This window comes from Gorilla gorilla, chromosome 9 (genome assembly GCF_029281585.2).
Source record: "Gorilla gorilla gorilla isolate KB3781 chromosome 9, NHGRI_mGorGor1-v2.1_pri, whole genome shotgun sequence".
In the NCBI taxonomy this organism is placed as follows: domain Eukaryota; kingdom Metazoa; phylum Chordata; class Mammalia; order Primates; family Hominidae; genus Gorilla; species Gorilla gorilla.
This window is the reverse complement of record NC_073233.2, coordinates 102,055,580-102,068,184: the sequence shown is the minus strand read 5'-3', so window position 1 is coordinate 102,068,184 and position 12,605 is coordinate 102,055,580. Positions and strand designations below refer to the sequence as shown.

General features: G+C 43.0%; 1 protein-coding gene across 1 annotated transcript in view; it reads right to left on the bottom strand.

Moving 5' to 3' along the window:
* Positions 1-12,605, bottom strand: part of PANX1 (pannexin 1) — a 52,543-nt gene that overhangs the window by 22,689 nt on the left and 17,249 nt on the right. Inside the window, exon 2 of the mRNA XM_004051980.5 lies at positions 5,275-5,414. Coding sequence (XP_004052028.3) covers positions 5,275-5,414 — 140 coding nt within the window. The remainder of the gene's footprint in view (positions 1-5,274; positions 5,415-12,605) is intronic.

Below are 12,605 nucleotides of genomic sequence, written 5' to 3'. Positions count from 1 at the left end.
TCTATGACAAATCCACAGCTGATATCATATTGAATGGGCAAAAACCGGAAGCATTCCCCTTTGAAAACTGGCACAAGACAGGGATGCCCTCTCTCACCACTCCTATTCAACATAGTGTTGGAAGTTCTGGCCAGGGCAATCAGGCAGGAGAGAGAAATAAAGGGCATTCAATCAGGAAAAGAGGAAGTCAAATTGTCCCTGTTTGCAGATGACATGATTGTATATTTAGAAAACCCCATTGTCTCAGCCCAAAATCTCCTTAAGCTGATAAGCAACTTCAGCAAAGTCTCAGGATACAAAACCAATGTGCAAAAATCACAAGCATTCTTATACACCAATAACAGACAAACAGAGAGCCAAATCATGAGTGAACTCCCATTCACAATTGCTTCAAAGACAATAAAATACCTAGGAATCCAACTTACAAGGGATGTGAAGGACCTCTTCAAGGAGAACTACAAACCACTGCTCAATGAAATTAAAGAGGACACAAACAAATGGAAGAATGTTCCATGCTCCTGGATAAGAAGAATCAATATCGTGAAAATGGCCATACTGCCCAAGGTAATTTATAGATTCAATGCCATCCCCATCAAGCTACCAATGACTTTCTTCACAGAATTGGAAAAAACTACTTCAAAGTTCATATGGAACCAAAAAAGAGCCCGCATTGCCAAGTCAATCCTAAGCCAAAAGAACTAAGCTGGAGGCATCATGCTACCTGACTTCAAACTATACTACAAGGCTACAGTAACCAAAACAGCATGGTACTGCTACCAAAACAGAGATATAGATCAATGGAACAGAACAGAGCCCTCAGAAATAATGCCACATATCTACAACCATCTGATATTTGACAAACCTGACAAAAACAAGAAATGGGGAAAGGATTCCCTATTTAATAAATGGTACTGGGAAAACTGGCTAGCCATACATAGAAAGCTGAAGCTGGATCCCCCTTCCTTACACCTTATACAAAAATTAATTCAAGATGGATTAAAGACTTAAATGTTAGACGTAAAACCATAAAAACCCTAGAAGAAAACCTAGGCAATACCATTCAGGACATAGGCATGGGCAAGGACTTCATGTCTAAAACACCAAAAGCAATGGCAACAAAAGCCAAAATTGACAAATGGGATCTAATGAAACTAAAGAGCTTCTTTCTGCACAGCAAAAGAAACTACCATCAGAGTGAACAGGCAACCTACAGAATGGGAGAAAATTTTTGCAACCTACTCATCTGACAAAGGGCTAATACCCAGAATCTAAAATGAACTCAAACAAATTTACAAGAAAAAAACAAACAACCCCATCAAAAAGTGGGCAAAGGATATGAACAGACACTTCTCAAAAGAAGACATTTATGCAGCCAACAGACACATGAAAAAATGCTCATCATCAATGGCCATCAGAGAAATGCAAATCAAAACCACAATGAGATACCATCTCACACCAGTTAGAATGGCGATCATTAAAAAGTCAGGAAACAACAGGTGCGGGAGAGGAGGTGGAGGAACAGGAACACTTTTACACTGTTGGTGGGACTGTAAACTAGTTCAACCATTGTGGAAGTCAGTGTGGCGATTCCTCAGGGATCTAGAACTAGAAATACCATTTGACCCAGCCATCCCAGCCATCCCATTACTAGGTATATACCCAAAGGATTATAAATCATGCTGCTATAAAGACACATGCACACGTATGTTTATTGTGGCACTATTCACAATAGCAAAGACTTGGAACCAACCCAAATGTCCAACAATGATAGACTGGATTAAGAAAATGTGGCACATATACACCATGGAATACTATGCAGCCATAAAAAATGATGAGTTCATGTCCTTTGTAGGGACATGGATGAAGCTGGAAACCATCATTCTCAGCAAAGTATCGCAAGGACAAAAAAACCAAACACCGCATGTTCTTGCTCATAGTTGGGAACTGAACAACGAGAACACATGGACACAGGAAGGGGAACATCACACACTGGGGCTTGTTTTTGGGTTGGGGGAGTGGGGAGGGATAGCATTAGGAGGTATAACTAATGTTAAATGACGAGTTAATGGGTGCAGCACACCAACATGGCACAAGTATACATATGTAACAAACCTGCATGTTGTGCACATGTACCCTAAAACTTAAAGTATAATTAAAAAAAAGGAAAAAAAAAAACAAGAGAAAAATAATTTTTTTTAAAAAAAGATGAATGATAATCACACCCAGAAAATCCTCCAGAAAGGATTTATTTTTACTTCTGGCAGGCAAGTAGACCAGACACTGGTAATCCCCGATCTCTGTCATTCAACTGCTATTGCAATGATTTAAATCAGGACTCTTGTCCCTATGGGAGCTAGATTAATTCTGGATTGCCCCTTATTCTCAAGGAACAGCCTTTCAGAGTCCCAACCAAATGCCAAGGAGTGTTAATAAGGGTCCTTCCAACGTGGCAGGTCCTGAATTCAATTTCTGTCCCCAGCCTTGTGAATCTGGCAAGCGCTCTGCTGAGAAACTTAGATAAACCTCCATTCAAACAAGCAGTCTTCCACTACCAGAAAGAGGGTTTCTTAATCTCTCATTAATACCAGGTAACTTAAGGTTTGGCTACCTATACTGTTTCCAGATTTCCCCTTCCTTGACTAGAAGAGCAATGGGCTAGAAGTCTGAAGATCTGAGCTCTGGTGTGTTGGTCAGTAACTGGTCCTATAACCTTTAGGCTAGATCCCTCAAAGTTCCCTTTCCCTTAAATGTAAAATACATCTGGACAAAAAATCTTTTAGTTTATTCTTGCTCTAAAATAATTACTAACACCCCTGCCAACTCTTACATTAGACAATTCTCCTGCGGATCCATCAAAGGCAGCCCAGTGACTCATTAAAACTCTCTATTTTCATGAGAACACTATAACAAACGAACTTAAACTACAACAGTAAAAATCTGGATTTACAAAGCAAGCTGTTAAACTTTAGAACTGTGGTCATTCACACTGCAAGTCCTATTATTTGTTGCCTTGGCTACTAAACCATGCAAAGCTGACGAGAACCCACCTATGGCTGAAAATAAAGAGAAAAGCCCAACCTAAATGGAGAAAAGAGTCACTATAGGGCACCAATATGCAAAACGGCAAGCAGTACAGTTGACGCTTGAACAACATGAATTTGAACTACATGGGCCCACTTTTACGGGGCTTTTCTTCTGCCTCTACCACTCCTGATACAGCATGAACAATCTCTCCTCTTCCTCCTCCTCCTGAGCTACTCAACATAAAGACAACGAGGATGAAGGCCTTTATGATGTTCTACTTCCACTTAATAAATATTAGCTTGGAGCAAAAGTAATTGTGGGTTTTGCCATTACTTTTATATATTTATTTTATTATTATTATTTTTTGGAGTCTCACTCTGTTGCCCATGCTGGAGTGCAGTGGCGTGATCTCTGCTCTCTTCAACCTCTACCTCCCGCATTCCAGTGATTCTCCTGCCTCAGCCTCCCGAATAACTGGGACTACAGGCATGCACCAGCATGCCTGGCTTTTTTTTTTTTTTTTTTTTTTTTGAGATGGAGTTTCACTCTTGTTCCCCAGGCTGGAGTGCAATGGCACGATGTCAGCTCACTGCAACTTCCACCTCCTGGGCTCAAGCGATTCTCCTGCCTTAGCCTCCCGAGTAGCTGGGATTACAGGCACCTGTACCACGCCCAGCTAATTTTTTTATTTTTAGTGGAGATGGGGTTTCACCAAGTTGGCCAGGCTGGTCTCGAACTCCTGACCTCAAGTGATCCGCTTGCCTCGGCCTCCCAAAGTGCTGGGATTACAGGCATGAGCCACCGCACCCAGCCATGCCTGGCTAATTTTTGTATTTTTAGTAGAGACGGGGTTTTACCATGTTGGCCAGGCTGGTCTCAAACTCCTGACTTCAGGTGATCCGCCCACCTCACCCACCTTCCAATTACTTTTAATGGCAAAACCCACGATTACATTTGCACAAACTGAATAGTAAATATATTTTCTTTTCCTTATAATATTCTTAATAACATTTTCTGTTCTCTAGCTTATTGTAAGAATACAGTATATAATACATATAGCATATAAAATATGTGTTAATTGACTGTTTATGTTATTGGTAAGGCTTCCAGTCAACAGTAGGCTATCAGTAGTTAAGTTTTGGGGGAGTCAAATGTTACACACAAATTTTTGACTGTGCAGGGGACCAGTGCCCCAACCCCCACATTGTTCAAGGGTCAACTATAAACAAACAAGCCTGAGTCATAGCTCCCTTAAATCATTCCTTTTACGAAGAAGGATGCTGATGGTGTGTCTGGAAGCAGGTCAAAGCAGAAGAGAGTCAAACTTTGGCTTTTGGGTTTTCGAAAGCTGAAATTCTATATTTTCTTCAGCAGAAAAGAACACCAGAAGATACACATTCTAATTGTTTTCACAATGGACAAAAGAAACAGTGGTTGAAATTAATGACAGGCTGAAACAAAGTCCTACTTTCAGAAGCACAGAGAAGACCTAATGCAGTCACTTCGTAACTCAGAGAACATTCTTCTGCACAAACTTACCAACTGCTGCCTAAGTTCCTCACTGCATCCCCTGCCACCTGCATGCACAAACCACCACTTCCCTGACTACAGAATGTACCTCTTCTCTATGGGAAGTGGAGTGGAACCCAGACATTGATGTCTCTTGTGTAGTATCTCCCCTTCCCTGCAGTATCTGGATCTATCAAAAAGCAAAGGGATCCATTCCAAAAGCAGTGCTACAGCCAACACCCCCAGAGGGCCTCATCACTAGGCTTTTTGATGCTCCAGTAATGTATCAGCTGGAAGCAACTGAACTCTAGGTCAGTCCTTACTTTCTGCAAGAGACCCTGTGTGTGGTAGAAAAGGTGCTAGCTGAGAAGCTATGCATGAATCCTAGCTCTGCCACTGTCTAGCTATGCTCATTCAGACACTCAAAATGTACTAAGAACCTACTACAGGCCAGACATCCTGCTGGGCATTATGATATAAAGGTGTCAAGACACAAAAGGTGCCTGCTGTTATAGAGCTAAAACTCAAAGAACAGTTCCATTGCCCCATTGTGCTAAATGACGGTGCCTACACCAAGTCATCTCTGAGGTTCTTTTTGACTACAAGGTGCTACAGTTTTACAATCTGAGATACAGCACTGGTTGGCTACAATATCTGTGTGGTCTTTGGCATAGCCTCCCCGGACTTTAGTTTCCTTATCTATAAAGCAAACAGGTTCTATTTGGAAATGTCTCCCTTTACCTTATGCAGCCACAGTGGGAGGTTTCCAGACTCGCTCTGCAGTGAGTTATTCTGCTGAACAGCCGCCCAGCAATATGAATCCACAAAGGCAGCCTGACGCCAGGAGAAAGAACTTGGAGAGAAACAGCTTATCTGTGTACCTAAGAAGCAAAACAGATAGTTTCCAATGAAAACACAGCTACCTGAACCCTTGTCCCCATCTCACATGTTTTTAGTTTTGTCTAAGTTAGGGAGCACCAGGACAGGAGGTAGAGACATTAGGACAGAACTAAAAACAAACACCCAAGTTCGTATTAAAACAAAAGATCACAGAGTGGTTTTGGCCAACACTGGTCATGATAGCAGCTTGGCCTCAGTTGGGGAAAAATTCTTAAAAGAAGTAGAACTACCATACAAAGAAAAACGAAGCAGGAAAAGAACCAGAGCCCAAAATTCATGAGACAAGCGTGGAGAGAGCTGGTTTAGTTTGGAGTAAGGATTGAGAAAAAGGAAAGGTTACGTGGGAGAGTCAGTGAGGCACCTGAATGCGGAAAATTGGACTAAAAAAACAAGTTCTTTTAGAACAAAGACGCAAAGAATTATTAGCCTGAGGAAGAGAAAGCTGAAGGGAACATTGGTAATAGAACACTGGATGGGAAATCAGTGGTCTTCTACCTCCTGTAACACTAAAGAAGAAACAGGCCCAAACTGCAGCCCAACTGGTTTACATTTGGAAGGGAAATGCTCACGACCGCAAACCTCCCAACAGCAGATGGGCACTAGATGGGGAATGGGAAGACCTGGGTCCTGGTGGGGCTCTGCCGTTCACTCGCTCTTCTGGGAAGGGACTCTGGGACTTGGTTTTCTTCTCTGCAAACTGAAGATTATATCTCTCTGCAGATGCTACCGTCACATCTGTAAAACCTACCATCTGGAAGACTCTTTGTGCTCCTGACATACACAGGCCATGGAGGGAAACTGACCAATAGGATCGTAAGGCTCAGGCAGGGCTGTGTCCTCCCCTTCCCACCAGTAGCACAGGGGCTGGCGCTAGGCCTTGCCTGGCCCAGCCCTGATCCCCTGTCCCCACCTGGCACATTCAAAGGTGTGTGTGTCACAGGCATAGGGGTCAGAGCTAAGGCTCCATGACAGGCACACTCTCTTCCACATCCAACACAGCCTGGGAGCGTGCTCAGTGACTGGGCTCTGACATGAGTCATATTTAAATTTGACTCTGCCACTCTCAGCAGGGTGAGTCACAGCTGGTAAGTCATTAACTTCCCAAAGCCTGGGATCTCTAAAATAGGAATGACATTAATAGTGTATCCACATTACAGATTTGTTGTGGTGAATACAAAAATTAAAAAAAAAAAAACAAAAAAAACAAAACTTGCTGCAGCACTTGCTAGGGTGTCTGGTTCCCAGAAGTTGCTGAATTAGTGTTACATTTTTCTAGATGAAGCAACAAGCAGATTCTCATATTGCCTTAAAGACTGGGATGTGCCTACCATTCTCCCTTCCCACCCTATGGAGCAGTGATAGGGACAGTGGGAAGTTACCGAGCTGGATTTCCCTAATCCCTGGCACATAAAAGGCCTCGACACTCATCTTTGCCTGGGGAGGGGGTGGCCTTTATGCTTATGGTACAAGAGAGAAGTGATGGAGATGTTTTCAGGAGAGTATATTCTTGTGGTAGGAGTGGTATGCGGCAAAGCCCTGAGCACTTCTTCCCATCAGGGGCCTGTGCACCCACAGACATCAAGAAAGGACTTCTCAGCAAGAGGCTTTACAGGAAATCATCATGAAAAGTCACAAACATCAGCAAGTGTTCTATAATGGGGTAGTTCTTGCCATTCAAGAATGGCTTAAATATGAGTGGGGGACAGGTAAGATATTTCAAGGTCCCTTCTGACTGTCTTATCCCATTAAACTTAAGTTCTTAGATTTTATAAAAAGATGAGTAGTCGGGACAGCACAGGACTTGGCGCTAAGTTCACACGGTTCCCGCATCAGTGTGAAATGCTTCCTAAGCCAACCACCTACCAAGGCTTATGAGGGCAACAGTAAATACCTGAGGGGACAGATAGTCCTCAGGTTACAATCAGATGGTTTCTGGCAAGGATGTTGATAAGCTGCTTGCTTGGGAATATCTGTCCAAGTACTCACTCATGAAAATGAATAATGCTGTTATGATTTCATGAAAGCCTGCCTGGCCCAGAATGTTCCTTAGGCAAAGTCCTCATTGTGCAAGTATCCAACATTTATTAACATTCTTTCTATAGGAAAGAGTGCTTCAAGCTCTATCTTGGGATCTCGAGGACCTCCCCCTCAAGGCAGCGGTAGAAACTCCTGGAGCAGAAATAACTACACTTTTTATACTAAAGCTTTTGCAAAAGAGGAAGAAGGAAAATAGAGAGAGGAGGGCAGAAACATGTGAAGCTCTTAAGAAATGGTCTTCATCTGGAATGGAAAGTCAGAAGAAAAGGCAGTGGCCAACTCATATTCACTAGACACCAACCAGCCCTTTAAATCATTACCTCATTTAAGCCTCACAACCAAATGGAGAGACACATCATTATTTTCCTTTTCCCCTGCAGTAAACCAAAGCTCCAAGTAGTTCAGTAATCCCCTACCCAAGCTAGTGAATGGTAGCAGCATTCATTTAAATCTGTATCCAACTCCCAGTTTCTCTCAGCACTCCTCTCTAAGCCAGTCACCCCTGCAAGGCCACCCTGGAGGAGCTCCTGGGGACCAGGGCTTTGTTGGAATGGGTGTGGTCTAAGTAGGTGGTTCCTCCAAGTGGCCGGGAAGGGGAGAGCTTCCTGGGAAGGGTCAAGGGCATTTCTAGAAAAAGAAACACATCAATCCCCAGGTATTGGGTATTCCCAGGCCAGAAATGGGAAACCAAGTCAAGGATGTCAAGAGCCAGGCAGGGAGGGGCAGGCAACAAATAGGGAGTGAAGAGCAGGAGTGAAGAGGGGGGCAAAGCAGGAGGGTACAGGGGACCGGCACAGCCGGGCTGAGCCCACACCTTCACCCAGGCTGCCTAAAGGCACCTAAAGGCAAGGGGTCAGGGGTGATCAGCTGCTGCCAGGGGGCCGGGGGCCAGGAAGCTTGGGACAGGGACCATCTGGATTCATTTTTTTCAAATGTATTTCCACATCCTCTATCTCATTTACTCTTCAAGTTAATATTGGGAGGTAAACACATTAGATCTTCATGTGTTTTCCAAGTAGTCTGAGTCAGGAAGGCTTCCAGTCTCTCCCTTCTCCACCTGTTTAAACTGTTGCCAAGTTATTCATCCGAGAGCTCAGTTCTATCTTGCCACTCCTGGGGCTCAACATTTCTCAGTGGTTCCCTACTGCCTGGGTTACAAATCCAAATCAATGCTCCAATCCAACTCAATGAAGGCTGTGGCTTGTATAGGCCTGATATGCACTCAGATCTATGCCTTACATGATCCCCTCTGCCCGGAGGCCCTCTTGCCAGAACCTGCTTGTTAAGTCAATGCCCCATACACACCATCTTCCTCAATGGCTCATCTTTCAAAGCTCTGCTTAGGCATCACGCTCTTCACAAAGCTTCCTCCCCACTGACTTCCCACAGTGCTTTTCTGTACATCTTTAAATCAGAGATGTGCAGAAAATCACTTTGAACCATGTCACATAGACATACATGTCTTATCGCCTCTAGTACTACATCAAGGTTTTACAGGCAAGACATATTCTGTCTCTGAACTTCACGCACAATTGTGTACCAAGTAACATCTGTCTGGTGCTTTGAAAGTTTCAAAGTACTATCATAAATACTATCTCACTTAATGTTAAAGTATCTGCCAAAGATATCACTGTCCAACTTGATAGCTGAGAAAAGAGTCCCATGAGATCCCCAGCCACAGCCCCATGCTCTGCTCCACTGTGTGTCAGCTTAACAAGTGTGTGCTATAATTTCTAGGGAACAGATTTTGCAAGACATGCACTGCCTTTTATTACTGTACAGGAAAGAAAGAAAGGAGTTTCAGGTTTATGCCAAGAACAACAAAGAATACTACTTCCACTTGGCTGAGAGTGCAGAGGCAGCTGTGGGCTTTACATTTATGTACGTCTGGCCAAATATAATAAAAGATCACCAGGAGAAAACGTGTGCTCACAAAGCCCAGAGGAAGTAGCCACAACATCCATTAAATAATGTCTGTGGCAATCCATGCCACAGACATCTCCCCATCCACCCTCCTCCAGGTGCCTTGACCTGGAGCATAGGGTGCTGCTGGTCACACCTTCTGCCTGAGCAGCAGCACAGGTGGCTGTTGGTGTAGCCTAGACCTGTACCTATAGATGATTAGAGAGTAACATAGCCTAAAGAAAAATAGGACTGGGGCTGGGGTGAGCAAGCCAGAGGTTTCTCAAAGACACCACAGCGGGATGGCTCTCCATTCTTGTTCCACTTCAGCAGGAGGGCTTTGGCTTACTTTTGCTATGATCTACGCCCCCCATTTTTTTTGTTCCTCTCCTTTAACATGCTTTCTTTCATTCTTATGCATTACTAACACGGGGTTAGATCCTGCTCCTAGGCAGGAGAAGGGAACTAACCCTTGCTGTGTACTTTCACCCCTATTTTAAAGGTGAGGAAAGTGAGGTGTGAGGCACAGTGATCTTGTGGCTAGTGGGTTGTGAAGCTGGGATATCAACTCAGCTCTCTCTACCTTCTAAACACAAGAAAGAGGAGGTGAAAGGCATAAATTATTAAAGAAAATCAGGTCAGCAATGGAGGGATGAGAAGGCAGGAGCCAGGAGAGAAAATCCTGGGGTTGTTCTGGAGGCTCAAAGGGAAAACAGAGAATATGATGATGATTATATCAAGTACAATCATGAGCATATACACATGACTTTAAAAGTCTGCAAAATGATTTTAATTTACAAAACAAAAAAATTGGTTTAATTCACCTTAATGTAAATTATAGACACACATACCCCATACATATGGGATCCAAGTAGATTATATTACAACCCATAAAGCACCAGACTTGAAAGGTCTGGCTATATTTTAAGGTTGCCAAAAGATCTGAAAACTATTATAAATTCTCAGTGAGAACAATCATACAAAGAGGACCCTGAATGTGTGGTATAGAGAAGAGATGGACAGTGGTCAGCTCTGAAAACAAACCCAGAACAGCAACAAGCACTCAGAAGGATGAAACAGGTCTGAATTTGTTTAAAGTACCTCTGACCCCAACATACTAAGACCAAATGACGTTTGCCCCGAAGGGTATTCTTGCCCAATACTTATAGTTCTCAACTATCATAAAATACAATAATGTTACAAGAATCTCAGAATAACTTCTCTTACTAAAAACAAGCCAAATTCCTCTCCTTTCACCTTTCCAGCAGACTTCAATCCAAACCCATCTTTAGCTTCAAACACATGAAATTAAATATATTCCGGATGTCCCAAATCGTCCATTACTGCCTTCACTTTTCCTCTGTGGGAACTGACTCTGAGGCACATGCATGTTTTAAACCAGTGAGAAAATATAAGTACCCTCTGCAGCCCAAACTAAAAAATGGAATTGAAATACTTCTTTTTTTTTTTTTTCCTTTAAACCACATTGGTTCACCAGGTCTTTCTTTCCCACAGCTAAGCCTGGCTTTTAAAGAGAACACATCACAGGGCTAACACCTGCTCCTTAACTAAAGCTGAGCATCATCAAATGTTTCCTTTTAAATGAATTACAAGAAGCCCCAGATGCTTCCCTCCCCATCCCTGTTGAATAGATCAACAAATAACTCTGGGGCATTTTAGAATGAATGGTTTGCCCCTGTGAGTCCAACAGATCAGACACGGCACTGTCAAGACAGCACTGCCCTCACCAGATGGAGGGAAGAATTAATAGTCTGTACCTGCCAAACGCACGGTCCAGGGTGTGACCACTCAACCCCACAGCCAAAGAGAGCAAACGACCACGTTGCTGGGCCTCAGAAGGGAACCTACGAGGCTTATCTCATTTAATTGGGAATGACGGTGTGAACAACGCAGCCTGCTAAGTGCAGGAACAGAAACGAGAAGGAGGCTGGGCTGGAGATGACAGCCACAAGCAACCACGAAGACAGGATGACACCCACAAGAATAGACAGACAAGAAAACTAAGTAGCAGTTTGAGGGGTTTCCTCCCTGTGTTAGCAAGTCCAGTCCCTCGCACACCCACAAGGTCTAAACCACACAAAAAAACCATATAATTCCAATGTAAATGTCACCACTGTTGGGTGGAAAAAAAGTTCATGACCTGGGTACCAGGGAAAAGAGGCATCAGAAGAACTCAATGTTATATTAAGATGAAAGTACTGGATGTATTGAAATATATATATTTTACTTTTGTCATCAGATTACAGATGATAAATACAGATTTTCAAACATACAGAAAATAATGTAACAGACACCTAAGAGTTTAAAGCAATACTGACATTTTGCTCTATTTACCTCATCTTTTTAAAATTAAATATTTCATTTTGAAAATTTTTTCAGACCTACCAAAAGATTACAAGACTATTACAATGAAATCTGATATACCCAGCACTTAGATTCAACCGGTGTTAACACTCTGCCATACACCCTCTCTCTCTATGCATATATATCCTTTACTTTTCTGAACCACTTGAGAGTTAGTTGCAGAGTTCATGACCCTTTACTCTCAAAAGTGTGTGTCTTCTAAAACAAGGACATTCTCTTTAAATAATCTAGTGCAATTACCAACGTTCTTAAAATACCAGATACAAGTGATTATCTATAGTCAAATCTCCCAAACGAGCCTTTATAGCAACTGTTTTTATCCAACCAGGATCCAGTCCTGCCCTACACATTGCATTAGTTGTCCTATCTCTGTAGTCACCTTATCCTGGAACTTTCTCTTTCTCTGTCATTTGCGACCCTAACGTGCGTGGCGAGCACCACCTGTTTAATGCAATGCTCTTCATTTTGGGTTTGTCTGATTGTTTCTCCAAACTCCAATCCAGATTCTGCATTGCTGGCAGGAATCCCGAGGAAGGGCTGTGGGTCCTCAGGACAGCACCCTGGGAGCACTGGATGACCTTTCCCCCATAACTGGGTGACGTCAGCTATGGTGGGCACTTAGTCAAGGTGCAGTCTGCTAGGTCTCTTCTGCTGTAAAAGTGCCTTTCCCCCTGTGCAATGATAAGTGGTCTGTGGAGGGACCCTCGGAGACAGGGTCAATATTGTGTCCCAGAACACACTTTCATCCAGTGGTGAATCAAATACTTTAAATGTGGTTGCAAAATAAGTATTTTTTTCCAACTTGATTTGCTCCTTCTACATGTATTAGTTGCAATGGATTAAGAGGA